General features: G+C 39.4%; 1 protein-coding gene and 1 long non-coding RNA gene across 7 annotated transcripts in view; one reads left to right on the plus strand and one right to left on the minus strand.

Annotated features, from left to right (window-relative positions):
* Positions 1 to 2,587, minus strand: part of LOC137377348 (uncharacterized) — a 188,894-nt gene extending 186,307 nt beyond the window's left edge. For all 3 annotated transcript variants that reach the window (XR_010976399.1, XR_010976398.1, XR_010976400.1), the window contains exon 1: positions 2,499 to 2,587. This is a non-coding gene — a long non-coding RNA (uncharacterized lncRNA). The remainder of the gene's footprint in view (positions 1 to 2,498) is intronic.
* A 179-nt stretch (positions 2,588 to 2,766) lies between these two features.
* Positions 2,767 to 26,982, plus strand: part of LOC137377175 (Wilms tumor protein homolog) — a 60,616-nt gene continuing 36,400 nt past the window's right edge. For all 4 annotated transcript variants that reach the window (XM_068046591.1, XM_068046594.1, XM_068046595.1 and 1 more), the window contains exons 1-3: positions 2,767 to 3,512; positions 17,439 to 17,561; positions 22,059 to 22,161. In XM_068046591.1, coding sequence (XP_067902692.1) covers positions 3,116 to 3,512; positions 17,439 to 17,561; positions 22,059 to 22,161 — 623 coding nt within the window. In that variant the 5' untranslated portion in view covers positions 2,767 to 3,115. The remainder of the gene's footprint in view (positions 3,513 to 17,438; positions 17,562 to 22,058; positions 22,162 to 26,982) is intronic.

Genomic DNA, 26,982 nt, shown 5'->3' on the forward strand with positions numbered 1-26,982 from the left:
AGTCCTGGTATTAGTCTTCACTTTTATTCGCTTTTAAACAAAACAAATAACCTTAAATGATTAAGCAATTATTTAGAAATTTCCAAATTTTACTTTCCAGCTTGTGTTTCTTTCAATAACAACCCCCCCCCCCCCCCCACCCCCCACCGCCCCCCTTTTTTTTGGACAGACCGAACTTCTAACTTTCTCTTCACCTTTTTTTAATTCAGAAGTTCACCTGATTAACTTAGCTAAAACGATTTCAGAATGTTCAACTTTTTGTTTCAAGTGCCCACATTTTCCGGAAGGAAAGTGTATTTTTTTAAAGTCCTGCCATGTACACATTCGGTTAAGTTAATGTTTTGTAACGTATGAAAGCTCGAACTCTTCACGAGCCCCGTCCTCTCACTCAATGCTTTTCTCGTCTGTCTTTAAGGCTCTTTCTAAAAAGTGACCCAACATCCAACCCAATCACACTTTGGAGGAATTTAGCGAAGAAACGTGCGGTGTAACTGGCGGGGAAAATGAATAATATTAATTAAATAACATTAAATTCCATATTGGTAATGCCTAAAGTTTAACCGGATTTAAAGTTGAGTAACACAACAGATAATGACCAGAAGCAAATCAATGATTCCCTCTTAATCATTTAGCGAAAAATATGATGGCCGTCTTTTAAATAATTCCAAAATACATCACATATAATGCGTTCTTGTGATCGATATATTACCACTGCTTGAGAAGCACACTCACACATTGGATACTAAATAAATGCTGTCTTTCAGTAGTTATTTTTCATGCTTAATGGATCTTTCCCAAAACCTTGCACATGCCAATTCAGATATGGCTTTAAAGTTCTAGGACTTAACAAAGGACTTAACGGGCCATGTTATGGGATCAGCTCCTACCTTTACTGGCATAAGTTCTTGCTAAATTTACCAAGTGCTAACACGGAGTTTATATGAAGGGGGAGTATTGGTGACTTCTGCTCAGAAAGTTACCATTTATTCGACTTCTGCGTAGACACTGATACTTAAGCAATCATAAGGATGCAATCAGACAGGGCGAAAGTTCAAACGTCACAGGTTCACAATCCCAAACCATTCCAGCAATTCCAAAATACTCTTTCCCATCCCGATGCCAGATTATTATTTACGAAGCACCAAGAAAAATAAATATCCATGCTTTTCACAAGCTAGTCTGATGTAAATAATTAATCCAATAATTTCTTACACAGTGACCACGCGGTTTGACTTTTCTATTGCTGGGTCTTTGAAACAATGACCTGTGGACGTTTGTGAATGGAACTGCAGTAATATATTATGAATAACTGTAATTTACAGCTCAATATATTTCAGTTTGTACATAACACGAAACATCTGACTGCAAACCCATTCAGTAAATTACTGATGTAACATCTACACTGTATAGTAACTGTTCCATTACTTCGGAAAATTCCTGTCCAATTAAGTCAACGCTTGTACTGTTTAGTTGTTTATATACCTTTATTAAATTAACACTTTTAAATGAAGGGTGTAAGTACAAGTGCGTTGCACACGTGTTTCACAAGAATTGTTTGCTTCTAACTTTTGCTATCAGGCTGATTTTCGATTTAACTGTCACCTGTTTGAAAACAGATCTCGGTTGTCCCAGACTGTTTTTTTTTAGAAAGCAAATTAACGAGATCGCTGTTTAACTGACCGTCGGATTTCTGGACCGTGTGAAAATTAAAAGGAAAACATGTCAGGCAAAAAGTAATCGTCTGTGAGGGGAAAGTTCATTAACGTTTAAATGGCCGTTTATGCACTGCTCGCTTTTTTAATGGATTGCGGTCTGTCACTTCGGAACTGATGCTTCTCTCCTGTTCTTGTGTTTTTTTTCGCAAAGCTAATATCTTATATTTATATAAGTTCCTCGTCGCAAATTACCTGCACATCCATCAACAACCCTGTTGTGTGCGTTTTCAGAAAAAATTATGTGATAATTTGATGGTTCACATTTTCCGGTGTAACATTGCATGGTGAATAACGAACACTTCAGTGTATCTGTTTTACACCAGCCCTTCTACAAATCAACGCCCAATTGACATCAAATTAAAATGCGTTGCCCTATATCTGAACGTTATAATGACATTAGATTCTTTTAAAAAATCTCCGCCTCTTAATTTATGCAGATATTTCGCCCCGATTATTTTGGGTCACTTGAGATGTAACTGAAATGGTAAATGAAGTGATTGATTGCCGAATTAAAAGCGAAGAGAGGCAATTTTTTTTTTAAATCCAGTAATTTAGATTCTGCTTTGGAATCGCATCAGCAGATTGCATGAATGTAAAATCTCCGACAAATACTCCAATAATAAAACAATTGTTCTTGCAGAGAAGTACAACCCGCCGGCAGTTTCTTGGCTTGTTTCAAATATTACCAGAATTTGATTCCTGGGAATCAATTTCTCTCCCACCCCGAATATATATATTTTGAAATGTAGGTTGCGGCTTATTCTATATTTTACTTCCACTTACTCATCTGATCCACAGCCTCCATTATTGCAGAAAAACCTCTTCAGAAAATAGAGGGAAAGTTTGGTCAGATTCACACTGGCGTTTTGGCTTGAGTCGAATGATAGTTACTTTCGGAATTAGGGATGAATTTACCCCCCTCTCGCCCCCCATCCCCATCCCTGCCTCACTCCCTCCCTCCCCCAGTTTGCTCTTCTCTCGCCAGCTAATCGACAGCTGAAGCACAACAAAAAGAACGTGGAAGGGGAGTTTATCCATGTAACAAGGGAGGACGGATCTCTCCAGAGTTTACAAACTCCACCTCTTCGCAGTATTTGAGGCTGAGAGTCACCAATCCAATTCGACACATGTGGCCATAGTGTTTGCTGCTGCTACAACACGCACATCTCGCCATCCCATCATACACATCATTTGACAGCCTCAAAACAATAACCCTTCAGATCTCTCCATTGTGAAGAGCCTGGAAGTTTGACCAACAGAGGAGACGAGTCCGCTGAGATCCAAGCCCTGGGAATATAGTGTTGGAGGGTGGAGGGTGAAACGGAAAGTCTGATTCACTTAGAGAGGAGAGAAAGAAATAAACGATTGATTCGTTTTGGTTTAAAGACAGTGTGGATACCATGGGTTCCGACGTGCGGGACTTGAACGCTTTGCTGCCGGGAGTCTCCACTCTGACCCCGGGGAACAGCAGCTGTACCATGCCGGTAAGCAGCGCTCCCCAATGGGCTCCGGTGCTGGACTTTCACCCGGGGGCTTCTTACAGCGCTCCGATCGGCCACCCGTCATTTATCAAGCAAGAGCCGAGCTGGAGCGCCACCGAGCCACACGACGACCACTGCCTGAGCGCTTTTACCGTCCACTTCTCGGGTCAGTTCACCGGCACGGCTGGGGCTTGTCGCTATGGAGCGTTCGGGGCTCCTCCGCCGAGTCAGGCGCCTCCGACCCAGGCAAGAATGTTCACCAACAGCGGCTACCTCAACCATTGCATGGACACGCAGCCACCGGCCAGGAACCAGGGTAAGAAAAGACAAGCAGAAAAAAAGAGAAAAGATTTCGCCATTTCCTCCGTTCTTCCCCTCCCACAAACTTTTAGCAAAATTAGACCAGCAGCAAAACACAGTGAAAGCGCAGCTATAAAAGTTAACTGGATATCAACATTGAGTGTGCCAACACTAAGTGTTGCAAGCCCTTAAAATATGTTCTTCGGGGCGATTTCACTTGTTAAATTAATTTCTCTTAATCTCCATCATGTATGTGACAAAACAAAAATTAAAACAAATCATAGGCAGGATTTATTCAAAAAGGGAGTTATGTCTTGTGCTGCAGTGCTAATGGGGGGGGGGGGGGGGGGGGGGTAGCTCCAGCAATGTAATGGTTAAATGATGTGTATTTCAGGGCATCTTTTTGTAAGAAGGTTTGGATCAGTATTGTGTACAGTGGGCGATCAATGGCAAAGTGTGTTTCTAGTGAAAATACAAAGACAGTTGAAAATTCTATGTAAGAATTCAGCATCTTTTCCCTTGCATTTCTACTTCACATCTTTCAAGACATCGAGTTACTTTCTGAAGCGGCGCGACTATAAGTGTGCAGGCTTTGTGCCCAATTTTAAAACCAGAGCGGGGCTCCTTTTTTCTTTAAAAAATATTTTTTTCAGGCTGGATTCTGACGGATTGATTGCACCCCTTTTAATCCCAACAGCCGGGTTAGATATTTTCCAATTAGATATTGGTATTTATTTCAGAGTGGAGAAAGAGCGCTCCAACTGACAAAGGAAAACTAGCTTGAATATTAGTCGTTTGGCGGGGAGTTGAACAATAATTGCCCGGCAGGAACATTGTGCTTGTGTGTTATTGTAAACTTCAATGAGGTGTCCACAGAGGTGTACAGGCGTTTGATCGAAACGGGGAAAATCCGCAAAATATTAATCACTAAATACGATTGTAGACATTTCCTCCGCAGAGATAGGGAAGCAAATAGTGAGAGTGTTTCCTGAAGACTGAAGTATCAGAGGATATTAGAATCTAATGCATTACAGATGAATTCGCCTTGCTGGTTCTCCGTTGCCTATTACGTCGAATTAAATAGTCTCTTGTTTTTCACGCCTTGTACTCACAGAATCTCGTTTCCAATGCAACAGCGACAGGTGGGAGAAATAGTATTACCTAAAATCGTGGTACTTGGGTGACTGGACAGAAAAGAAACAAGTTTTCGTTGTGTGAAAACGCGTGTGTACTATGCTGAGATCGAACTGAAATATCAGATGCACTTTCATTATTTGAATATATATTACCATCAGACAACAACGTTTTAAGGAATTACTTCATTGAAAAAAAAAATTAAGCGCAATCTTGCTTTTAAGGCGCAACATATGTATAGCAGTTTGCGATAAATTGAAACGAACCCAGGTGACTGGAAACTGCAACCAACTGAACGGGAAATGGGGTAAAATCAGAAAACTATTAAAGGCGCAGGGCATCAGGTTTAACGCAAAGATCATTGGGCATTAGTGACACTAATAAAGGAAAACCTTTCCATGTTAAACAGAAGAGGGGCGCATCACTTGTTGAGAGGGGCACACGGTGCGGATTAAGGAGAGTTGGTTATATTCAAACTGTGTCTCCTTTCTGGATCTTGGGAGATTGTTACACTTCCATTACTGTCATTAATATAACGTTTATTTTCGTAAGAGGAGCTCTGGTAAATGCTGCTTATTTTTTTTAAAACCTGATATCTCTTGCGAATTAATATTTCACTTTTCTTTGCAAGTCAACATAAAATGGTGGTTTTTTAAAAAAAAAATAATAACAGGGGCGGTTCATTTACTAGGCGGGTACACTCGTTCACAACTTTCAAAGGAGCCCAAAAAAAAAGGCCAAATATAGAAATGTTTGTCTTCCCGTGAATATTGCTGTTAAATCGATCGGGGATTCCTCCTTAAGCAGCCGAAATAAACAGTAATGCGACTTACACAAACGAAGTTCAACAGAAGAAGGGGCGTCCGGATAGTCTGTTTGCAGAGTCCAGCCTCCACAGAGCAAAGTGTAATTCACCGGCCCGAATCTGTGAAGCCAAGGCTATTTCTGTATTACTGGGCTTACTGACAAATTGGGGAGTTTTTTTTAAGGAAGGGTATGTTATTTGGGATGATGACTTGAACCGTGGATATATACATCTATATATATATCTATATGTTTTTGTACTTTTGTTTAATGACATCCCCATTGTGTGTTGGTGAATAACAAGAGGCTGGGAGGTGTCTCGCGGGCAGCATAGACCAGTTGGGCCGAATGGCCTGTTTCTGAGCTGTGGACTCAATGTTATTCTGTCAAGTACAGGGGTAGGCTGCAGCGTGTTGAACGGAGGAGGGGACTTGGTGTAAACTATTTCAAGGCTGCGAGTTTAGCAGTCTGACTAGAACTCTGATCGTGGGAAAGGTGTTACCTTGGCTCAAAGATTACTTTTCTGCCAAGAGAGATGTTTCTCGGCAGAGAGATGTTCAAACGGGGCATCTCTGGCTCAACCTCCAGCTGTACTCCACTCTAGAAGGAGAGTCTCCAAACAAATGCACTATGATGCACCAAGGAAAGTTTCCAATTATTTTTCAGCACATTCTAATCGATTTCTTTTCGTTTTTTTGACAGCCCGATAAGACTCTTGAAAAGAGACCTTGCCATCAAATAACTTGTTCAGAAGCGAAATAAGAGGGGGGGGGGGGGGGGGAAGGGGCGTCATCACATTCCAAAACTCTGGGTCCAGCAAATACCGGAAGATCCGCAGCCCCCAACCGCTCCCATCCCCCTCCCAAAAATAATTCTTTTGCTTTCAGCAAACGTGAAGGTCATCGCCTGTCTCGCTATCACCGCAGTGAATAGCCTCTGTGTATTCTGTGCTGCATTTTCCAATACACTCTGACTTAACGGAATGCTACAAATATTCCCCAAAACTGTAGACTAGATAAAGCAATCGCCGAAAAAAAGCACACAGCCATTAAACAAAGATGTGTTGTCTATTAACCTGTGTTACTTGTTGAAAGATTAATTGTACAGGAAGATTAATGCGATGTTCAAAAACTCTTTTAAAATACGACGAATCCACTCCATTATATAACTAATAAAAGTGCATTATTGAACCTTGAAATTACTATTCGAGAAGGAATCTCGAAACAATGTAGTTTCACGCTTTATCTTGCCCTGCAATTGAACGAAATGATGGATAAATCTTGAGGATTATTTTCAACATTTATTTTCCAACCTCCTGCTTTGGGGATCAATGGTTTGATTTAGCATTGGGCTAATTTTCAACCTCAAATTTCCAAATGATTTTTTAAAAGGCGCGTTATCGACCTTACTCGTTAACCAAAGCTCATTAAGAAATATCCCAGTTACATCATGAATTATTATAACTGGCTTTATTTTTTTAAGGACCCAATAATTCCCCAAAAGGTGCGAACATTTAAAACGAAGCGCAGATTGTCATATTTAAGGATTTTCACAGGAAACTAACGGAAATAAAATTGTGCAAAGGCAAACCGGAACGACTCACCGTGAAGGCGGCACATTCGCCTTGCCTTTGTACCGTCTAAAGATGTGCTGGATACATTTTGTTGCTAAGACACCGATATTCTCAGATGTAGTTCAGAACCCATCAATTATTCTGAGCGAACTTAACGGCTGCTGTATATATATTTTTTTCACTCCGTTATATTTTCCAATGAAAAAACCCTCCGAAACTGTAACAGGCATCAGCAGCAGCGGGAGAATTACCGATCCGGCGTGCTGTATTCTGCTGTTTTTTCAGCCGTTTTTAACCTTCTCTGTGCACACCTGTATTCCGAAGATGCATGTGCTCCCGCCTCCTCCTGCTCACAACGACGTAAATCAGTTAAATCGTCTTTGGCATAAATTTACATTATGATAATTGTGCATCTTTTGGAATTTTATTTCGTGGTCGTTTGGTTTGGACGATGTGGGCATTCTGAATGCATTTTTAAATGCACTGCAGATGAAGTTACACATTAATGGTGAGTGGGGCCAGGTGACTGTGGGGAACATCAGTGATCGGTGACAGGGAAGGTTTGCAGCTTTATTAATGCTAATGGACCTGAGACTGCAGTGTGAAATGGTAACACACCGCAACGACATGACACCCCAATATCCAACATACAGAAGGGATAACAAGACACCCCGTTCAGGCCACTGAACTGTGCCCACAGTCAGAACTTTCGCACCAGGTCCCCGCTTGGAAATATTTGGAATCTAGATTGAAAATAACAATAGCGTCAACATTTGGGAACCTGACTGGTATAAGGCGTGTTATATGGGCTCACACTGATCCAACATGCAACACAGAATGTTGGCACTAAGCACAGATTCTATCGGATAGACCCTGGCAAAGAAAATTCGATTTTAACCACATGTTTACCCAGATGTTTACCCAGATGACAACTAACATATCGAGCACTCGAGACAAACAAGTTCTTTTAAAATGTCCAATTGGAATATTCCACCAGAGCTTGAATCGGCGCAGGAGACGGCGCAAGTTGCACGCTCGCTGATCTTATTAGCGAAAGGGACCCCTTTTTAAACACATTATGACTTTTTAATTAGATCAGAAATCCGGTACGTGTTTTTTTAAAAAAACAGTCGGGATAATTGAAAGTCGGCGCTGTGAAGGTTGATTTACGGCGGGGAGTCCTGATGGGGTCAAATGCAGGCGCGGAACTTTTTCTGCCACTTCGGGTTTCGCACTTAGGTTTGTTTATTTATTTTTTGACTGAGGCAATTTGCTTTCTGTGGCGGGAGGCCATTTAATTTAATGTAAAAGTGGAACTTGCGCGGCGGAGGCCCTTTAGACGCAGTGTTAATTAGTCAAAACCAACAGAATCATCCCATGGAAACAGGAGCAGAGAATTATCATCTACTGGTTAGATGGAGGTTGTCTTTCACGGGATAAATATTATTATAACAAACTACAAGCGCCCTACTTGCATCATCATCAAAGCAACACAAGTCAAGCCTTCCTGTTATAAATTACCCATGTATTCATTTAGAATCCATGTCCCTTTTAAGTTTTGGCTGAAATCACTGATAAAACCCCTCGGCTTGCAGTATTTTGAGGAGTGTAATTTTCTTACAGCGCATAAAATTCCGCTCCCCTCCTCCCCCAGCTAAACCGTGCGGCAGCTTTCTGGGGAGGCTCGTTTGCTCAATATTGCAACAGCGTTTATTGAAAGTTACTTCTCGCATTCTACACCTCTCGCATATAAAACGGGGAGTTTAGGAAATACAGTACCATCAATTCAAAGAGTTATAAGATGCAACATGTTTCCTAAACAATGTGGTGTTAATGTGCAATGGTTATGTATGAAGCAGATCGTAAGACATGAAGTAGACCGCGCCTGTGAGCGCAAATTTCATAGCAAGTTTAGTTAAATTTAATACCTAAAAACACAGGACGGAAAGGATGCATTGTACACGAAAATAATTCAGCTTGTTCGGAATATTCCCCTGTCAGCTCTCCGTGCAATAGAATCCGTTTTGCTCGGAATATTCAGAGCATCGCACATTTTTTTTTTGTTGCATAAAAATGAATGTTACGGAAAATTGAACCTGCTTGCCGACTTTGAGATTTATGAAATTGCGGAACTGGCTCGCTTTAGAAATGTTTTCAAATAAGCTTTTCTTTTCTAGAAGAGGCAGCTCGACACGTTAAGTAATTCTGACTTTTAAATTTAAGTTTTATGACACAAAATAACCTGCCCCGAAATTAACATTCCAAATTTCTTAAACTCCAGTTCGCGCTAAATAAGCATGCCTTCATAACTTAATTGCGTCAGTTTTAGAGAAAAAAGTGCAGATTTAACGCTCTCAGCGTTAATTAACTTTCCACGTCAGAGCTCGACTTTCTACAGGTCCCTAATATAAAATCACCAAACATTTACAGACTTTTGTGCAATCTTTATTAGTTATTTGAGAAAATGTGAGGGATATAAATGGTCAGTAAATTAACAATTCACTCGAAATAATGAAATTAATCAGGAGTTACGTAGCTACAATGTTATATATAATTATGCTTGAAATAATTGTAAATCTACTGCAAAACCACATTCTTATTTGCAATAGATTACTTCATTTTATTAGTTATATACCCATTGTTACAGTTACTTTGTTGTAGAATTGACACTTGTTTGATATAGGGTGATAACTGAAGCTAGCTAATAATGTCTTATAGAGTCTTTGCTGAACAATTCAGAATCCGAGGAGACTTTCAGTCCTACAATTCTGTGCAAAGTGGGTCTTAGTGAACAGCGTTAGGAATTTCGCCAGCAGCGAAGAAATGGCGCGCGTAGTCTGTTTTTTTTTAACACAAATAACACATGTTACACCCGGGCTGTTTACTGCACCTTTATTATTTATAAGCGTTTTTACCATTCTTGTTCAGTGAAATTTCAGTGGCGCATATTTTGTCCCGGTTTTTTTAGAACGAATCTCGGGGCTTAAATTTTCAAAATTTCGTAGCAATTTAAGTGCGCTTTTGTTGTTGTTTTCTGCAGCGATTTTAACCAAGCTTTTTTTCCAGCCAATTCCAACTCAATTCAAAGCCGAGCGATAAGGATAATGTAAAAGAGTTGTATCGATATAGCGCTCGTAACCTGTCTCTAGAACTCGTAACTTCTTTTTCAATTCTAAATGCACACATTCTGCAAAAGGATACTTTTTAACACCTACAGAATGTCAGTGTTGTCGCCAATGGAGGAGAGGATTCTGAAACAAGAAACGGAGTGACAAATCACTAGAATGTGACCCTTGGATGAGTTGGAAGGCCGTGTGGATTTGATTTTACCACCTGTGTTCTGATCATTTTTCACCCCAAAATTTTATTTTTCTACAAGGGGAAAAAAAACCCTATTATGTCTCGAGGGCAGGTCTGCGCTGCGGGGTCCCATGTGAATTTTGCCTACATTCTGGGATTAAAGTAAGCAGCTGAAATGGTTATCAGAGCCAAAGCGCAGGGCAGATTCGTTACTGCATAAAAAAGTCGATAGCAAAAAATTTCCAGCGGTGTTTGTCTCCAGGAATAAATCTCGGGAATATATCTACTACATGTTACTTAGGGGGTTTATTTCAACGAATTTTGAAAACTATTTAATGAAAACCAGAGAATATTAAAGGAAAAAGAATGATTCTCTGTGGTAAGGACGGTATACTTAATAAACAATACTGTCAAGTTTATTATTGCAGCAATGATTTTAGATGTTGATAATTTAAAACAGTCCAGATTGTAACTTTCATTTATAAAAGAAAACTAGAGAAAGATCAAGGGTTATCTTAGGGAGTCCATTTATTGTTTACTCTTCAGAACCTCATCCCAGTCTTCTGGATGTCTGGGGTAACAGGCAGTGTAATCATGTCTCGCCATTTGCACGCAGTGATCTACACTTCTGAGGTACTAAGTCTCTTCAATATCATTTGACATCTGATTCATTATTCAACACCAATATCAGGCTTGTATTCCTGCATTCCTTTTGTCAAAAACATATTCTTTTTATAAAAATATGAATCTAGTCTTTTTAAGGGGTTTTACTGCACTAGATGGCAGTTTACGTAATGCCTAAAGATCTGTAAAGATACATTGCTCTGAAGCTCTTTGACAGCTCTTGTCTTTCTCTCCAAATTTGGAGATGGTCTCTTTGTTGGGATCGCCCAGAAATGCTAGAACATCTAACTCATTTCAATTTTGTCAAAATCCTTAACTGTTTTAAATATTTGTATCATGCCCTATGTTTTTTTATATGAAGATAATAACTTGAGTTTCCACAACTTGCTTTCATAACATAGAGTTTCAGGGTTACTTTTCTGTCTACTACATTAAAGCACAGATGTGCTTCTGAAGACCATTACAGTCAACTAATATCACTACCTTGGAATAATAATCAATGCTTCTAGCCAAACACTGTATCATTCTATTTGTATTATTAATTGCCTTGCAACACCGTGGGAAAGGTTTTAGTGAAGGGGTTGGCTACCATTCCTAAATTGTTTTCCTTTGCAAAGATCTGTCTCATGCACATTGTAACTTTTTATTTAATCAGATTGCATCAATGGGGCAAGTTGACATTCTGATCTAAAGCAATGTGTGATCTTATCAGTTTTTCCTCTTCGCACCAAATACCTAGGGACAAAATTAGATTTTGTTGTGTGAAAGAAAGTGATTTATATTACCTAATGATCCACTGGGTTTTGACTAAGTAAAGAATAACAGAGTGCGCTGGGAGTGGAGCTGAAAGTTGTAACACAACTGAATGCTTCTGACAACATTAGTGAAGACATGAGTTCACCCAACTAACTATGGCTTTTAAATTCATCAGAATTCAAAGATTGTATTAGATCTTGTAGCATATTCCCAGGCAGCCATTGTTTTATGTATTTACAGGTAGCATAGGTGCAGATCTCCTGGAGTGTAGACATATGAAGAGTCATTGTAGAATAGGAACACAAGGTTATAGGACAAGTGGTTCTTTTGGCACTAGCACTATCTGAGCAGGACTATTCATGTACACAAACTAACTGATGCTTGGACTTTCAATGGACATACTATAAATCAGCACTAGATTATTGTGTTTCAAATAGTATCCCTATTATGTGGACCTGTCACTTCTAGATGGTCTTCCACTTAAATTAATTTTATGCAGTATTAATAAGTAACCCATGACCTGGAATGGAGCCACTTCATTCACTGATTACACATCTGATTTATAATATAATATATTTTTCCCATTTTGGAATTGCATTTGGCTATTTGGTTTTGCATGGTTCTGCCTCACGGGTTAATATATTATTTGCTACTTTCATTAAGCTTTCTCATATCATTTTTTTAAACTCCTAATGCTGCCACCAAGTTTTATCATTTGAGTTCTTGACAAACTTGCCACCAAGTTTGCTGATTGGGCTCTTATTCCTACTTATTGTCAGCAGATGGATTCTTGTGTTCTGTTTTCAAGGCCAAGATATTTTTAACTTGATGAGAGACTGAAACAAGAACTGTGACACAGATAATTAAAGGCAATAGAAAATGTGATGCAGAAAAGGAAGATGAACATGGATTGTGATGTAGGCAAATAACAAAGGACAGAAACATTAAAATCACCTGAAGATATAAGTATATTGCAAGGTTACAGTCATAGAATCATAGAACAATATGACAGAGAAGGAGGTGATTCAGCCCATTGTGCCTGTGTTGGATCTTTGAAAGAGTGTAGCAATTAGGTCCATGCCCCTGCTCTTTCCCCATAGCCCTGCAATTTTTTTCCTCTTTCACATATATGTCCAATTCCCCTTTTAAAGGTACTATTGAATCTGTTTCTACCAACCTTTCAGGCAGTGCACTCCTGATCACAACAACTTGCTGCATAAAAAAATTCTTCTCATTTCCCTCCTGGTTCTTTTGCCAATTATTTTAATTGTTACACAGTATGCTGCTTGGATTTTTAATGTGAACACATACATAGTTTTGTTTCAAATATTTGCTATAGATGTATAGAACATGAAAAACTATTTGTTCATCATTAAAGTGCCAAGATTCTCTCGATCCTTTGTACTACCAACTTATGCAAATTATGATTTGATTTTGTGCATAATTGGTTGTACAAATTGCATATGTACATTTGTTAAATCGGGGGTGGGGGGGAGGGGGCGGGGGTCATTTAGAAGCAGGGAAGAGGAATAATGGAGGACTGATCTCTGTGGAATTCCATTAATCATGCTTCTGGTGTGAAAATGCTGAGTTTTATGCTCTGTGAATGTAAGACAAACACTCTAATGCTGGAAATGTTAAGCACAACTCTCTCTCTTAAAGCACCCTTTATTTTCTATTTTATAGTCATTTTCTTTTCAATTTTCAGCTCTACACATGTTTTCATGAGCAACCACTTTCTCTAAATTTGCAGTTTTAGTACAGTGACCAGTCTCAGAGCAATATCTGTAGCATGCGATCCTCAGTTAACAGATTGCAGCTACAATATCCTTTGAACCTTGCATTGAGCTCAACCACCAAGGGAATTCTGCAGTTGCATGTTAGACAGACATACAAAGTTCCTTCCCCTAGTTGCTTTTTTTTAATGATACAAGGGAGAAAGTGGGACCATCTCATTTCTCATTACATTGGCAAAAGTCAAAAGTACATTTATAAAGTTTCCACGAGGTCCAATAGATTGACCAGATACATTTAAACTGGAGCTTACTGTTAATTCTCTTGTGAGGGAGCTTACCAGGCGTATTATGAAAGTAATAATAGAGATGTATAAAATTCCCCACCTTGTTTTTCTTTATAGATGGGTTTACAGTCACGGAACAGTTATATATTTGCAAGGCATAGATTATTCCTTACAGATTTATGCTCATATATTAAGTCAAGACACATGCTGCCATACTATCCTTTGTACTCAGCTCTCTTTTTACCTCTTCTTTTGAAAGTAGTGTCTCATGCTGAAGTAGTCTTGAAGTCTTCCAATACATTAACCAATTTTTCATCTATGTACCTTGATGGTAAGTCTTAGTAGACTGTTTGACCACGAGACATCACAGTTTAGCTCATTCAACCCCACCTCAACACCTATACAAATGCACTTTTGATGGTCACTGGACAAGGATTAGGAGCAGTGCCGGTACAGATTTTTTCCTTGCCTGTTCTACTAAGGCTTTTGCAGTGCAATGCTTGTGAAACCAGCTAATTAAATGATCTAGCAATTGAACATGGAACCTTCCTGGCTGCACAGAAATGGTAATTTACCCACTGGGCCATCAGGGAGGCCATTGAGCTATGTTGCATAATAAAAACAGAAATTGTTGGAAATACTCAACACATCCGGCAACATCGGTGGAGAGAGAAGCAAAGTTAATGCTTCAGGTCAATGACCTTTTGTGGTCTAATCTTTCTTGGTGTCATGCTCTATGGATGGCTCTAACTTAGTTATTTTCCAGCCCTCTGATATCTGCCGTGTTCTTAATCATTGATATAGATAAGGGATCGTTTACCAAAATTCGCCCCAGCACCTGTTGCTTTCAATTCCTTCAATATCCATAGATGCTATTCTGGGTTTAGTACTTTTGAATTTCAGAAACATTTTTAATTCACAGTGCATCTTTTGACAAAGACTTTCCCTGGAAACCCTAATGAAAGAGGTGGAATATGATTTTTAATTATGTAGTTAAAATGCTTAAATATTAGCCGCCCAGAAATCTACAAGGAACTTGGTCTGTCCACCATCAAAGACAACAACTTGATTTTTAATGGTTTAATGACTAAACATAGACCAGTAATGCCATTTTCTATTCATTTTGACGTATTTTGGGGTCTCTAATTTTTCTCTTTAGCCACCTCAATATTTTCATTCCCTACATTACAACAGTAATTTCACTTCAAAAGTGCTTCATTGGTTATAAAGGACTTTGGGATGTCCTGAAGTTGTGAAAGATGCTATATAAATGCAATTTTTTTCTTTTGCTTTTATTCCAGCCTTTCTTCCTCTCTGACTCGATCAAATCTACAAAATATTTTATTGCTCCCAAATATTCATTGTAAGTCATTTCTTCTGGTGGTGTCAGCTCTGCTCTTAAACTTTTAGGTCTTCAGACAACTCTGTCCCAAAGCCAAAAAGGAAATCTCCCCAATTCTTACTCCAGCTCCTCAAGTGTTTTGTCTTCCTATTGTATCTGACTCTCCACTCCCCCTATTTCCGTCAACAAGCCTCTACAGGTTTGGCGTTGGATTCCTCAATATACCCGATGACTCCTAACAATTGCTTCTTATTTCAGTCATTCAACTAAACCTTCTATTTTCCTCACTTGAGACAGTATTTTCCTACAACTCAGAAACATTTAATCATGCCAGTAGCAAAGTATGGATCTGAAACATGTGCTGCGGAGGAAATTACTTACAATGGATATGAAAAACGTCGATTTACACATATGCTAACTTTTAGCTACCCATTCGACCACTTGGATTTACATTTTCCATTTATTTAATGTATAGTTAAAATTGTATATCATCTCGCAGTTTTATTGTCACTTCCTTCAAAATTACGGCTAAATCATTTTCCTATTTCTACTTCCGCAGTTATGAATTCTGGTACTTGAACTGTTCTGTGTTCTATTCTCGCCAATGTATATCCAGTATTATGCGACCATTCATAGAGAAATATTCCCATGCCCCCAAATTAAAACCTAATATAACACCTCAACCGATTGCATGATTCACAAGTTGCTTTAAGCCTTGGATGTACACTGATTCTTCCAATTTTACTTCTTTCTCAGGAAGAATCAACTTTGCATAGCATTCTATGTTTGCTCAAACATTCTTGTATCGACCTGTTTACCTTCCTTTAGCAGTCCATGGAACAAGTTTCTTAGCCTAGTACGAGCCAACCTCAAAACACTTCTGCCACAAATTTGCATTAAAGAGATGCCTCATTTTCCAATACCGATTAACAGATAAGACTATCTCACTCCTACTGTGTTTGTGTGGAAATCTTAATCTAGTGCTCTAGTTGCAGCTAACTTTCAGTTGTTCCAATGCTGAGCATTCATTCTTTGTCTATATATAGGGCTCCTTCCTTATATTTAAGCTTAGGTTAGAACATTGATTCTGAAAGTGAATAGAAATACTATTATTATAGAATTTTATCCACTGTACTCCTTTTCTTACACCTCGTTCATGCTCTGTTTTGTTTCAACTTCCTTCCGCCTTTTCTCCTGGCTTTTGCCGTTCGCGGTTTCCTTCCAATGACTCATACTTCCCATATTTAGCGATGTCCCACCATTTGCCTTAACTGCGTTGGTCCTCAGCCAGAATCTGACCATGTTGACCATCGGTCTCCTCACCTCCCCGAGCTTCCTTTTTCTTCATCTCCATTGTTTTTAATTGGAGGGAGGACCAGTTCAGCAGTTTCCATTATGATACAGTCGAGATATTTAACATGGAGCGTGCGACATAAGCATTTAAAATGTTTTCTAACTATAGTGGCGAACTTTATATAGGTTAAACATAGACATTGAAACATGAAACTACTACTACATACTTCATGTAACAAAGTACATGTATTTATACAGCGCCTCATCATGTCTATCAGAAACATCCCGAATCCTTCTCTGCAACGAATTGCTTTGAATGGCAGTGAGAATTATCTTGTGGGGATGTATTTAACCTTCAGACTAATCTAACATGCGGATTAATGGGTGTTTGAATTAAAAGCTGTGCCGATTTTAGTGCAGTGCTGGGGAGTGCAGCACTGCCTGGGGTACCCTCTTTTGCATTAGACATTGAAATATATTTTGATCTTGTACCATAGTTTAAAACGGGTGATAGAGATTCGGCATGCTGTTTTATATCTTTCACCATCTTTATTTCCTTTGATTTCAATGGAAGAATGTAATATGGGTTGCCGACTCGCTACCCACATTTTAGACTATTGCACCAAATCAAGATCTACCCCATGGGGTGTAAAAAGGGTGACCAACTCATACTACTACCATTTTGCACTTCTGTCAAAGTTGAATATTAATTCCTCTCTCCTCTAATTGGTCCATTGGACATAAACAATGCTATAGTTGGTTCTATTGGAAGAAGTGCCGGGAGTTCTCTTGGTATCCTGGTCAACATTCCTCCCTCGACCAAAGCCATCAACAAACAGATTTCTGGCCATTTGTCTCATTTACTGTTTGTGGGATCATGCTGTGTGGAAAAAGTAGCTGTTGCCTCCACTAAACACATCAGCAATGACTGCACTTCAAAAGCACTTGCTTGCACGAAAAATGTTTGGGATCTTCCTGAGGAAGCAGAGGCACAATATAAATGCTAGTTCTTTATTTATTAGCATTTAAGACAACCATTCTGCTTTTTACCAGGTTCTCTAAATGCTTGCTGATGCGACTTCTGTGTCTGTTTCAGGTTACAGCGCTGTGGCTTTCGATGGGACTCCAGGTTATGGTCACACTCCCAGCCATCACACTCCTCAGTTCTCGAATCACGCCTTCAAACATGAGGACCCCATCAACCAGCAGAGCAGTATAGGTAACAATTCAGTACTGGAGAGACTAAAGCAAGGTTTACTGGTCTCCATTATTACAATTCGAACTAATGACCATTTTTGCAACAATACTCAGTTACCCTTTAAAAAAAATTCTCAGTGCAGTTTGGCCCGGGAAATAGCATCACTTTTATATATGTTCCTGAAAGCTGCTTTTTGCTAAGCCTGAAGTGTGTAGGACAATTTTGTGTAGGAGTGTTTTTGTGAGATGCGATACAGTTACCAGCCAGAATGAAGAAAACTTTTAAAAGCTGTAAAAATTCCTGATCAAATGCACTTTACTAATGAAATTGAGTATATCACTTACATGTTATGACATTTAAATGCCTTTAGTATTGTGATATTGGAAGGGCAGCAACACTAAACTTATAGGATAAAAGCAAAATACTGCAGATGCTGGATATCTGAAATAAAAACAGAAAGTGCTGGAAATACTCAGCAGGTCTGGCAGCATCTGTGGAGAGAGAAACAGAGTTAACGTTTCAGGTCAGTGACCTTTCATCGAAACTGGCAAAGGTTCTGCTCTCATGCCAACATTTCTGTCTTTGGCCTGCTCCAGTGTTCCAGTAAACATCAACACAAGCTCAAGGAGCAGCACCTGATCTTTCGATTATTCACTCTACAGCCTTGCAGACTGAACATTGAGTTCAATAACTTCAGAGCATGACTGGTCTTTTTTTATATTTTCATATTCTTTATTTTATTTTATTTTTTTAATCATGTGCCTGTTTTCATCTAAACAGAGCTGCTCATTATTCCGCTATTAACTCTCTCTCTGGTCTAATGCTTTGTCTTTCACCATAAACATTAACACACTCTTTGCCTTTGTCCCAGGGCACCTTTGTTATCTAATCTCTCCTGCCCTCTGCCCTTTCACTCACCTTCCTTTTGTTCTCTTCCCCACCAACCCCCGGACCCCCCACCCCCATCCCCACCACCTTCACTTGCTTAAAACCTTTTCCAGTACCGATGAAAGGTCACATACCTGAAACGTTAACTCTGCTTCTCTCTGCACTAATCGTGCATGGTTTGTTGGGCCACAAGTGGACATGTTTTCTAAAACTGCGTAATATTGCTGAGTATGCACATCTATTCAGTCCATTACAGGTAGGATTTATCCACAATGCTATAAAAGGGTATAAGAGTCATGCATTTTAGTTTATGTAGAAAAGTTTGTACTTCTCAAATTAGCCCGTGGGATATTGGCAGGCAAAAGCTTGCCTGAAATGCCTCTGTACCGTAGTAGATACAGTGGCGCAGTGGTTAGCACCGCAGCCTCACAGCTCCAGGGACCTGGGTTCGATTCCGGGTACTGCCTGTGTGGAGTTTGCAAGTTCTCCCTGTGTCTGCGTGGGTTTTCTCCTGGTGCTCCGGTTTCCTCCCACAAGCCAAAAGACTTGCAGGTTGATAGGTAAATTGGCTATTATAAATTGTCACTAGTATAGGTAGGTGGTAGGGAAATATAGGGACAGGTGGGGATGTTTGGTAGGAATATGGGATTAGTGTAGGATTAGTATAAATGGGTGGTTGATGGTCGGCACAGACTCGGTGGGCCGAAGGGCCCGTTTCAGTGCTGTATCTCTAATCTAAAAAAAAAGATATGTTATTTAAATATATTATCGGCCCTGTTAATAGAGCTGAGCGAGGAATATCGAATGAATCTGTTTGCCATTCATATTCCAGTATCCCATGGTGTATTCAGAAAATTACAGTGTTATACAATGAGCCTGGCTTTTTTAGATTGACCTGTAGCACGCCATTTTTTAAAACAAATTTATAACAACACTCAGGACTGTTCTTATTTCACTTATTTATTTTGATTTTGCATTGGGGCAAAGCAATGTAAAATGTCTATTGAATGTGGAGAGAAAACAGAAACATTTATTGGGAGTAATTAAGTAGTTAGAGCCTGACCATTTAAATTGGTGATGGAGTTAGATTTATTGTCCTTTAGATTTAATATTTTTTTCTGTCTATTATTTGAACTCATTTGGTTATATGGTGAGTGCTGCTGATGTTAAGGCTGCAACGAGTTATTGAGTTATTTCTGCAATTGGCTGCTAAGTGTCCCAGAGAGACTTGTTGCCTTCCGAGTAGCCCAGACAAGGTCAGACTTATCATGTTTGAAGATCTGAGTGAAAATCTGAAATCCTACGATTTCGTGATGGAACATGTTCAATCGTATATAATTACAATCTGTTGTACAATTATTCACATATGCAACACTCCTTTAATCATTTTCATTGAACGATCATGCTGACAAAACTGCAGAAGCAAACGTGAATGCTGTGTGGCTTGCTAGGACACTAACCAATCTCGCTCCCAAAATTATATGACAATATAAAAGTTGTGATTTTAACTACGCAGTCTTACCGTGGGCGGAACTTACAATTTTGGTGTGGGTGTAAAGCGGGTAGTCTTTGAGGTCAGCAGGAAGAAAGACGAGGACGGGTTATATAATGGGCACCCCATCCACCATCCGCCGAATTCAAATGTTCCACCTTTTAATCTTTCATTTTACACCTGTTATAACAGTCCCAAATCAGCATGAATATCACTGCAGCTGCAGTGTGTTTGCTATCTCGCTTGTGAAAGTTTACATTTGCTTCCAGCAAGGATAGATTGTAACGACATCGCCTGCTATAAGTGAGAAACTGGCTAAGGCATGTATAACAATGACTTGTGACAGCTCTGTAGCACATTGTGTAAGTAACTCTAGGTTACAGAAACTGGGCTATGACAGTAAACCACTGTATAGATTTGACTAGATTACAGCAATATAACATCTTCTAAGTGTAAGTTACATGGTACGACACGGGAAACATTTATTAGTTGACGTCTTCAACTCTTTTAGACATAGCGTTTAAAAAACTAAAGCAACATTATCACATATTATTTGAAAAATGAAATTCTGCTTTATTATTACCACATATTTATACAGGATCAGTGATTCCCTCTGTCAATATAATGAAAACTTTGTGCTGAGGCTGCTATAATAAGAATCCCGTTCAAATATTATGATTGTTCTGAAAATGTGGACACGCTACAATCGGTTAGTCTGCTCCAGTCTATCTATTAAATAATTTAGCAAGGCTTTCAACAGTGTCATCTCAAATCTGCAACAGTTTAATCTAAAGTCACAATTAATTTAAATATAGAGGAAAATTGGCAAGGTCTCTAGTAGGTGAAGTGTAAAAGCAGATCTAATTTTTTTAAGGCTTGTTGAGTTGCATTGGATTAATGAGTACATATGATGACTTCTAGATAGAATTACATAGAATGCACAGCACAGAAATAGCTGCTCCATGTCAGTGTTTATGCTCCACATGAGCCTCCTCCCACCCTACTTCATCTCACCCTATCTTAGATTCTTAGATTTTAATTAAAGCTCATGATAGACAAATACATAGCTTCTATTCAAAACTTCTTTTGCACGGTAATATAATCAAATACGATCTTAGAAACAAATCGAATGCATTTCCCAACTGACATTCCCTTCATCTCCACAGATGTGTGAACGTTATCATTCAAAGAAATCTAATTTGCTGGCATCTGCTAATTCTCCAAGTGATGGGAAGCAGACTTAGTGAACAAGACATGCTTGTACATGTGTCAATCAGTTTCAGAAAGACACTTAAACCTATCAGAAAGCAGGACAGCAAAGGTGTTTAATAAATGCATATTTAATAAGTTAAAATTTGGTTTTACAATGTTTGAACCTAGTGTCAATATCCAATTGACTGTCAGACTACTAATGGTTGACTACGTGTGGCCAACATAAATATCTACATTCGTTGATTTGACTAAAGACAGAATTTGGAAATTTATTGTAAAAAAAATTCCTTTGTGTGCAGCTGGTCGGACACACAGTAAAAGACAAAGCACAAGTGATGGTGCGTGAACTAAAATGATATATGGGCTTGGATGTTTCAGATTTATAGCCGCCAGGAATCTGTACAACAGTTAATTCAGAAATTTTCATATTTTAGCAACAGTTTTGGAAAAATACATAGGAGACGAACCAGACAGAATCTGAGTAAAGGGGGTTTCTCAAACCTTTAGCCTCTACACATGGCCCTCTATGTCAAGAGGTGTAAGGCTGAATCATATTCACATCTACCATTAATCTTAGTTTATTTCCTCTTGATAGTCAGTGACTGCTTCAGTTCTTTGCCCTTGTAAGAATATATACAAAGAGATTTATGTTGACTGAATCTTGAAGCTGGTAAAATGCAATATATTGATCAAATGTAGTAAATTGTGTTTGTCTTACAATTAATGGTAATGACAATTAAGATCAAAAATGTTGTGCATGTGCTAAATCCCACTTGTGCCCAATAGAGTCAAGCCCAGTGTAATGCGATATCCGGATCATATGTATACTTCTTTAACACTGACTTTATATCCTTCCATAGCAGCTCATGCTTTACAATTGCTTGACAAGTCTATGAATAATTTTTCATCTGTCACTTATTCCGCAGGAGAGCAGCAATACCCAGTACCTCCACCAGTGTATGGCTGCCACAACTCTACAGACAGTTGTGCTGGGAGTCAGGCCCTGCTGTTAAGATCCCCATACAACAGGTAACATCTCTGCACCGCACAATAATTAGCTGGTGTTGATAAACATTGGCGGTTTACTTGTTATTGCAGCACATTATTAGTAGGAAGGGAAGGGTACAAGTTATTTATTCTTCCTGTGGTGCATCTCAATCAAGAACCTCACAGTTTGATTTTGGGTTCCAAGATTTGGCAGAAAGTAGTCGGCTGTTTACTGTCGCTCGCTCAGAGGGGAAGTAAGTTGGCTGATTCTGTCATTGAAAGTATCCGCACCAGGTCCTGTTCACCCACCACCCCTGTCCTCACTGCTCACTGATCTACATTGGCTCCCAGTTGAGCAATGCCTTGATTTTAAAATTCTCATACTGATGTTCAAATCCCTCCGTGGCCTCGGCAACCCCCAAACAACCCCTGCACCCCCACCAAATTCTGTAACCTCTTCCAGCCCTTTGAACTTTCTGTCTTCTCCAGTTCTGGCCTCTTGTGCATTCCCAATGTTAATCACTCCACCATTAGCAGCTCCTCCTTTAAGACGCTTCTTAAAACATATCTCTTTGACCAAGTGTCCTATGTGACACCTGAATATTTATTGAAATGTATCAGTGCTGTGACTGAATGGGCAGTTGAATGGACTCACAGGTCTCTTACCTACCACAGGGAGTGATGTCGACAATCAATGCTTCCCTGCAGATAGTTTTTTCTGCCGCTTATGTGGCTAGTGACAAATTTTGTTTGCTAATGCCACTGTGAACTGCCTTGGGATGTTTTACTACATTAAAGGCTCTATATAAATGCAAGTTATTGTTGCAAATCATTGCCCCCTGCCAAAGTTGAAAGTTCCATACAATGTTTGGTAAAAACAAATGAAAGCTATTGTTAACCCTATTTTCCCCATGCTGGGATCCCCACTAATGTTTCCTTAGCTCCATGCTTTCTCCATCAGCTGTCAGAATGTGATTGTCTAGCCCATGGATTCTCCATTCCTACATCAGTGCTAACCACATGTTCTCCTAATTGGGTTTTAGCATTAGTGAGGTGAGCAGGAGCCTTGTTGGCTTTTCCTGGACTGATCAGAAAAGTCAGTTTATTAACCTTTAAAGGGTCACCGAATGAGTTCTATTGCCAGCTGAGACTGGCATCTGAACTCTGACCCCTTTGAATTGTGTCCAGCATTCTGCTGTTGGAACATTGTCAAAATAGCCATCAACAGAATCTGACCAAATAACTTGCAGAAGTGTAACAGAATGTTGCAGACATAAAGAACACGGTGGAGAACTGACGGATTAAGAAAAATAAGCCACTTTGTGCCGTGGTGTTGTTGAGTGATGTCGTGTTGTTGAGTGATGTAGTTGAACATAACTCATTGATTTTTTTTCTATAATTTATCACTTGCAATCATTCAGTCCAAAGACTTAAGCACAAACTCCAGGCTGACACTTAAGTGCAGTACTGACCCTCGTGTTACTTATATTTACAAAATACAGCACATGAACTAAGAAAGGTAGAACTTACATTTGTATACCACCTTTCAGGATGTGCCAAAGTGCTTCACAGCCAATGAATTAGTTTTGAAATGTTGTAATGTAGGAAAAGCAACAGCCAATTGGTGCACAGAAAGCTCCCACAAGCTGCAGTATGATAATGACCAAACCATCTTTTTTAGTGATGTTGGTTGGGAAATATTGGCTTAGGACAATGGGGAAAACTTCTCTGCTGCTGTTGAACCTCTTAAATCCACCTTAAAGGGCCTTGGTTTAACATCTCCTCTGAGAAACAGCACCAAAACATCAGCTTAGATTTTGTGTTCAAGTCTCTAGAGTGGAACTTGAACTCATGGCTTTCTGACTCAAAGATAAGATAACTACCCAACCAACAAGACCCACAGAGCTGTGCTAAGTAGTCAGCTTGGTCAGTAAGAAATGATGGCAGCCCAACTGACAAGTACAAACCTTCTCAAGCCCTCATACCAGTCATATGCTGAGGTCAGAAAGCTTGCATTCTGGTGCCTAAAGCTTGGTAGCAACCTCTGTGATTTTGCATTTACTTATACTTTTCCCCCTGTTGGCTCAACAGCTAGGTATGATTTTACACACAAGAAAAAGTACATTTGTACATGTTATCATGTAAAGCAACAAGCAGCTCAAGGCTGCACCATAATCTCAGGGATCAGATGACCTGCATAATCCACTCAAGCGTCATGGTTGATGATGTCATCTGAACCTCTTGACTATATTTGTGATTTCCTCCTCAGTCTGCTGTCCTAGACTTTTTTTTTAAAGACACAGTTGTAACTTCCGTCAATGTTTGGAGTCGTCACTTACTCATTGGGAAAACATTGGCCCAGACTTTGCAGCCAAAATAATGGCAAATTTAATGACGCTCACAGCTATGAATGTGTAAATCGTCGAGCAATCTGTGGCGAGAAAATTATACCCCATGAATTACAAATTGGCACAAGTAGATGGACCATTTCTGACGGTCCGCTGTTAGCCTTGTGAGAACGAGAGCTTGCCCTCAACCTCTCCATGAGTTTCATGAAATTGCTGTACTCGTGCATTACTTGTCGCAGAAAGTTAGCACTGGAATTTAACAGCCTCAATCCCTTATTTAATGACGAGATTTATATTCGTGAAATGTCAATCAACCTCCCTGGCCAAAAATAGAAAATTTAAACTGTGCAGTCTCCTTCCTACCGTAAATTTGAGATATAATAAATTTTAAATTTTTTGTCTTACTTTTCCTTCACTTTCTCTTAATCCAATCTTTTTTGCCCTCTTTTTTATTTCTCTCATTCACCCTATTTCCTTCTCCCCTTCCTTCTCTGTTTCTCAATCCTTAATTCCCATTGGTTAAGGAGATGGACTATTGGTGCCATCGTTCACTGAGATCCCAGATGCCCCGTTACCAGATTGCACATCCAGCAAGTTACTACGCAAAATGTTTCCGTGTTGAAATGCGAGGGCAAAAAGTCTAACTAATGGGGCATGCAGCGAGATGCCCCGCTCCAGCAAGATCCGACATAAAACACAGTAGGTGTGTAAAGGGTATGTGAAGATACAACGAACAGTGAATGTATTTAATAGGAGTTGCTACATTCAGTGAAATGAGGTAGAATTGGGAAAGGTTAATAACACGTGCATGCGTCCAAAAATACTTTGAATGCATGCTCCAGTTTACGTCAAGGGAAGGAGATAATGATGTAATAGAGGAAGGAAGGGAGCTTATCAAGATGGATGATGTGTGGTACTTTAATGACCAAAAGAGTTTAAAAGCTTGCATTGGTTGACAGTGCACAGAATCTCCCACAGAATCTATAAATATGATTTGCGATGCAGTCTTGAACATAGCATCTCATCTAAGTTCTGGCTGGGGTGACCTTCCCCACAGGATACAGACAGTAATACCTGGGCAGCAAGGGAAAAGCGATTTTAATGCTTGCTGTGGATTGTGGCCAAGGGAGCAGTGATGCTGGGAATCACAATGGAAATTAAAATAAGAATTTATGTCACTGCCTTGCTTATATTTAAAAAAAGAAAAAGTGATAACGTGTTGTTAGTCTGGTGGAAAAGTTAACACTAAGGAAAAATATGAATATGTTTGCCTGAGGCAGTGAATTCCAGATCATAACAATCTGTTTCATTAATCATGTTTTCACTACTTGTTCTTACTCAGAAAAGATCATATAGTTATTCTGCACCCCCCGCCCCCAATTACTTTGAGGCGTTTTGTCGCATTTCACTCTTTTAATGAACTGTTATAAGATTAGCATCAGGGTTAGAGATATACTATTGTCAGGTAACACAATCGTTAGAGTTTGGATTACATTTGGGGATTAAGGATTCATTTTACAGTCGGACTTGGAGTCAGTGTTTAAAGATGGGATATTCCATTGCCTCTCTGTGTAATGTAATGGTCACAATCAGTGTCCTTACTGGACTTAGTAGTTTAGACTGAACAACGTACTTTCTGCAATTAATAGGATTACAGTATTGTATCTCATAGTTGGGGGGAGTGTGTGGGGCGAGGGGTGGGGGGTCACAATTCATTGCAGCAATAAAAAAGGTGCTGGCATGCTGACTGGAATCGGCCGCAGCATTTGCATTTGTAGTTTAATTCAAATAGTATATGTACCAAAACATTTTTCAAGACATTTTATAACTTTTTTTTAATGAAGTGATTTGTTATGATCTGCAATGAGCTGCCTGAAAGAAAGCAGATTAAATAGTATCATTCAAGAGGGAATTGGGTAACTATTTGAAAAGGCAAAAAAAAAAAAATTTTCAGGGGAATAACAGGGGAGTGGGACTAACTGGTTAGCCTTTCAAAGTGCTGGTACAGGCACAATGGACTGAATGGCCTCCTTCTGTACTATATGATTCTATAGTTCGAATTAATTTACCTGGTGGATTCAATTATATAATATTTATACATCTCACACGATGTAACATCTTCTCCCCACCTCCCCCGCCCCAACAAACACAAACCATTCTAACTATGTTGCTGCTATTTGTCTGGGCTCATCCACAGTATAAGCAGTGTGTCACACTAAGAAAGTCTCCTCCATTTTAAACTATGTCGGAATAAATAATGATTCACCACCCGGGTGCTGAAAGAAGGAATTTATTTTGAAATTCAAAAAAATTACAATTGGACCTAGAATGAATGGAGGAATGAACAAAGAGCAAAGAACAGTACAGCACAGGAACAGGCCATTCGGCCCTCCAAGCCTGCCCCGATCTTGATGCCTGCCTAAACTAAAACCTTCTGCACTTCCGGGGACCGTATCCCTCTATTCCCATCCTATTCATGTATTTGTCAAGATGCCTCTTAAACGTCACTATCGTA

The sequence above is a fragment of the Heterodontus francisci genome, chromosome 14, assembly GCF_036365525.1.
Source record: "Heterodontus francisci isolate sHetFra1 chromosome 14, sHetFra1.hap1, whole genome shotgun sequence".
NCBI classification, from domain to species: domain Eukaryota; kingdom Metazoa; phylum Chordata; class Chondrichthyes; order Heterodontiformes; family Heterodontidae; genus Heterodontus; species Heterodontus francisci.